The sequence below is a fragment of the Berghia stephanieae genome, chromosome 14, assembly GCF_034508935.2.
Source record: "Berghia stephanieae isolate SIO BIC M18660-M18661 chromosome 14, UCSD_Bste_1.3, whole genome shotgun sequence".
Classification (NCBI taxonomy): domain Eukaryota; kingdom Metazoa; phylum Mollusca; class Gastropoda; order Nudibranchia; family Aeolidiidae; genus Berghia; species Berghia stephanieae.
This window is the reverse complement of record NC_088373.1, coordinates 4,307,165-4,311,385: the sequence shown is the minus strand read 5'-3', so window position 1 is coordinate 4,311,385 and position 4,221 is coordinate 4,307,165. Positions and strand designations below refer to the sequence as shown.

The following is a 4,221-nucleotide window of genomic DNA, read 5'->3' as shown; positions in this document are numbered from 1 at the left end:
TATAAATTCAATTTTCAACATCTTAACCATCCCGACTTAATACCGTTTTGAGGCTAAGGGTCATAGTTACCCTAGTTGTCATATTATTTCACTATCAATATAATGTGTAGCATCAGTACTTATCACCTTGCCTTATCTGCCTGCCTGGGGGTGGGGGGGGGGGGGTCCCGATAGCTCATTTGTAAGAGCACTCGCTTCACATACAAAGAGACCAAGATTAATCCTTGGTGCAGTCGTCGAGATGAACCCCCCCCCCCCCCACCTTGTCGAAACAGCAATGACTGGGTAGCTGAGTCAATTATATATGGCGGAAAGTACTTCACAATAGATTAGTGCCCTATCCAAAGGATAGCAAGCTATTGTTATTGTCCGTTTCACACCATAGAAACTGGGATAAACTCCGACATTACGCCTGTTAGACGATATTATAATTTTTTTTCGGACAGAGACGACGCTGTTCAACGCTGCGGTACTCATTTTACACCTGAGTACGGTGAGAGAATGTGAGTAAAGAGCCTTCTCCAAGGACTCAACTATGCGCCGAGTGAGCGAGGCTCGAACCCACCCAGGACCTTCCGATCCGAAAGCGAGTGTCATACCACTAGAATGCTATCGTGCGGCTATGTGGTCTAGTGGTATGACACTCGCTTTCGGATCGGAAGGTCCTGGGTTCGAACCTCGCTCGGCGCATAATTGAGTCCTTGGAAAGGGCTCTTTACTCACATTCTCTCACCACACTCAGGTGTAAAATGAGTACCTGGCCGTTAACAGCGTTGTCTTTGTCCGAAAAATTGTAATATCGCCTAACAGGCGTCATGTCTCGTCCTACGTGTTAAATGTTGCTGTTGACCAGGGACCACTTGTAAAGCGCTTTGAGCACATTTAGTGGATATTGCGCTATATAAGAGCTCAATTTATTATTATTTCATGCTTCATGCCGCAGTCTACTCCAGATCTAGAACGTGATTTAGATAAGAAATATAACAGATTGCCAGCTTGAGAATCTCGATCTTGGAGAGTTTCTTATCTGGCGGGAGCGTGGGCAACAGCTTTCGAAGATCGGAAAACGCTACGTTGAAAGCTTCGACACGAATTCGTTCCCTCGTGGCGTGCGCTGTGCGATATTTTTGGGTCGCTCGTCTCCGGCGTCTTCGCTCTTCTCTGGAAAGGCTGACGAGGCTCTCCTTGTCCAATGGGATTTCTGTACTGTTGCTGTTATTGTTGTTGTTGTTGTTGTTGTTGTTGTTATTATTGATGTTATTGTTGTTGTTGTTATTACATTTACTATTTCCGCTGCTGGGATTTGTGCAGTTGTTTCGTTTGTTGTTGTTGTTGTTGTTGTTGCCTTTATTGTTTCTTTTGGAAGTCAAGGTCACAGACTTGTTTGTTTTGTGTGGTTTAACACTGCTGGACGAAATGTTATTGTTTTTGTTGACTGTGAAGTTATCGATGGGTAGGTTGTTGTCAATTTTGTCGACGTGGAAATGAGCGTGTTGAGGATTGGAGTGGTGGTGGTGGTTGTGGTGGTGGCGGTTGTGGTTTTCATGGTTGTTATTGTTACTCAATACAAGTATTCTGTCATCTGTATTGTGGTGGTGGTGGTTGTGGTTGTTGTTGTTGTTGTTGTTGTTGTTGTTGTTGTTGTTGTTGTTGTAGATGTTTTGATGGTAGGAAACGTGTTCATCGAGGAGCAAAGACGAGTTATTGCTATTGAAGTCACTTAAAAAGCTGTCACTGTTGTTATTATCGTTATGGAATTGAAGTCTGTTGATCTTTTGTTGGAAGCTGAACGCATTGGAGTCGTATAAATCGAGATCCATTTGATTCTCTGTGTGAAATCTACTGTCGTTTATTCCCAAACCATTTGATATAATATTATTCAAGTCCTTCACACCGTCTATTAGGCGTATACTCTGTACGTTTTGTTGTGGAGATGAAATGTGATGGTTTTTGATGTTATCGTGGTAATGATTTTGGAATATAGACGGGGGCTCGTCCGGGATGCAGTTTGAAGACGTCAGGCTGTAGGGAGTGTGGTGACTGTGTATTGAATGTAGAGGAGGAGGAGGTGGCGTTATTTCCATCCTGCAGTCATCAAACGTTGAGGACGAGACGGGGCTAATACTGTGACTGTTGTCCTCCATTTGGAAATAGTTATTTGGGTTGCCGATACTGTTGGTGTCCCCAAGTGCTGTCATGTGACTTCCGTAAGCAAGTTCTAAAGATGGCGTAGGAGAGAGTAAAGATATAGGAACCAAAGAAAGACTCTGAGGAGTGATGACGTCATCGAACGTCGTCATTGTGTCGTTTCTCATCTTCAATCAATGTGAAGTAAACGAAGGGATATTTAAATTTAATTTATTCTTTTTAAAAAAAACAAAAATGATATAAGTGTTGGTTTGTAGTTCACAGAATGACAAATCTGTTCTGGTTCCCTTGACTGGTTTACGTTGGTTTTATTGTGACTTCATCTGCCAAAAAAGGATGAAAAAAAAACAAGAATTATTCGATTGTTTTAATCTGGTAAACATGAAAATATTAAAACGATAACTACTAAATATTATTCTTTTTAGTAAATAGTAAATAATGAATTTATATAGCGCCTAAACATCAACGTTAATCGTGCTCTGCGGCGCTTTTAAGAAGTGTTAGATATGGGACTTGGATAGTAGGAAAGAAAAAAACAGTGACTTTATTTTTTTTTAAGGATTTAAGTTCAAAACAATCATCATTTCATAATTAGATCTCCATTATTTCATCTCCGCCACATTTTATACCAATAATTGGTCCTGGGTTCGAGCCTGGCTCGGCGCATAGTTGAGTCCTTGGAAAAGGCTCTTCACTCACATTCTATCACCGTACTCAGATGTAAAATGAGTACCTGGCCGTTAACAGAGTTGTCTCTGTCCGAAGAAAAATTGTAATGTCGCCTAACAGGCGTCCTGTAACGTCTTATATACATGTTAAGTGTTGCTGTTGGCCAGGGAACCCTTATAAAGCGCTTTGAGCACATTAAGTGGATATTGCGCTATATAAAATCTCAAGTTTGTTTTGTTTTGTTTAATTTTTTTTTATTTAACGGTACAAAAGTAGGTTTAAATGACCTATAGATAGAATGCGCTTGGCTAAGAAGCTAATAACATTGCCATCCGGAAGTATAACGGACCAACACACAAACTCTGTGTAACCATGAACGTTTATAGTCTGATTAATACAGTTTAGTGAGAACAACTCACAAACGCGGATGGCAAAAACAATAACAAAGGCCTGAGTGACGTCATCTGCATACTATCTATAAAAATGGGCTTCGAGATTTTAAAGGACCCCTATTTGCTGTCGAGGTGGTCATTTCTCAATTGAGCAATCGGAATCCTCCATTCAGGCGCATTTTAAAGTAGTCCTCCAGAGCCATCAGGCTTATGCCTGGTTTGTATAGCGTGAAATTAGCAGTAGCAATTGCTTCCTATCCTTCCGATAGGACGCTGATCTATAGCAAAGTTCTTGCCGCACAGATCTAACGGACCCAGCTACCCATTACAGCTAGATAAATAATTCTTATTGGCGGCTAGTATCGTTTATCGTCATTACTTTGCGGCGCTGAACTGCGACTGACACCTGGGTAATTCCAGTCTTTAAATTGTCTCTATCAAACAAATTTCCTTTTGGGGATGAACAAAGTGAATTTTATTTTGATTCAATTCTATCGTGTCATAGAAATTGCATTCATTATATTATTTTTTTTCTCTTTTACATGTTTAAAGTGCTCGTTTCAATATTCTAAACAAATTCGGAAAACAAAATGAAAGAAACACGAACCGTGAACTAGAAACAACACTCTACTCTAAAAGGATTTCACTAAAACGAATCCTAATTATTTGATATGAATGAGCATTCGGGCAATTGTTTCAACGACGATTGATGATTCTATTATTAGAACTCAAGGGACTTCCGGTCGTCCCATCCAATACGCTCGACCCCAGTCTCTAAACTGCCAAGAGGTGCGAAAGGGGAAATCGGGAAATCCCCGAACCTAATTCTGATGATGGAGAGGTGTCAAAGGGACGTTACTTTAGGATTACTCGCCCCTGGCAAAGGGCAAATAATTTGAACTCCCGTGTCGAGAAACGTGTTGAGTTGCTAATTATTTTTGGTTATTTTTCTTTGGTTGCTCTTGGAGGTTCTAGAATAATATAATTAGACCCTGCTCCGTTGATTTCGTGT

General features: G+C 40.7%; 1 protein-coding gene across 1 annotated transcript in view; it reads right to left on the bottom strand.

Moving 5' to 3' along the window:
• Nucleotides 1-678: 678 nt before the first annotated feature.
• LOC144959652 (uncharacterized) overlaps nucleotides 679-4,221 on the bottom strand; it is a 24,904-nt gene continuing 21,361 nt past the window's right edge. Inside the window, exon 3 of the mRNA XM_078892322.1 lies at nucleotides 679-2,471. Within this exon, the coding sequence (XP_078748448.1) occupies nucleotides 945-2,315 (1,371 nt within the window). The 5' untranslated portion in view covers nucleotides 2,316-2,471 and the 3' untranslated portion in view covers nucleotides 679-944. The remainder of the gene's footprint in view (nucleotides 2,472-4,221) is intronic.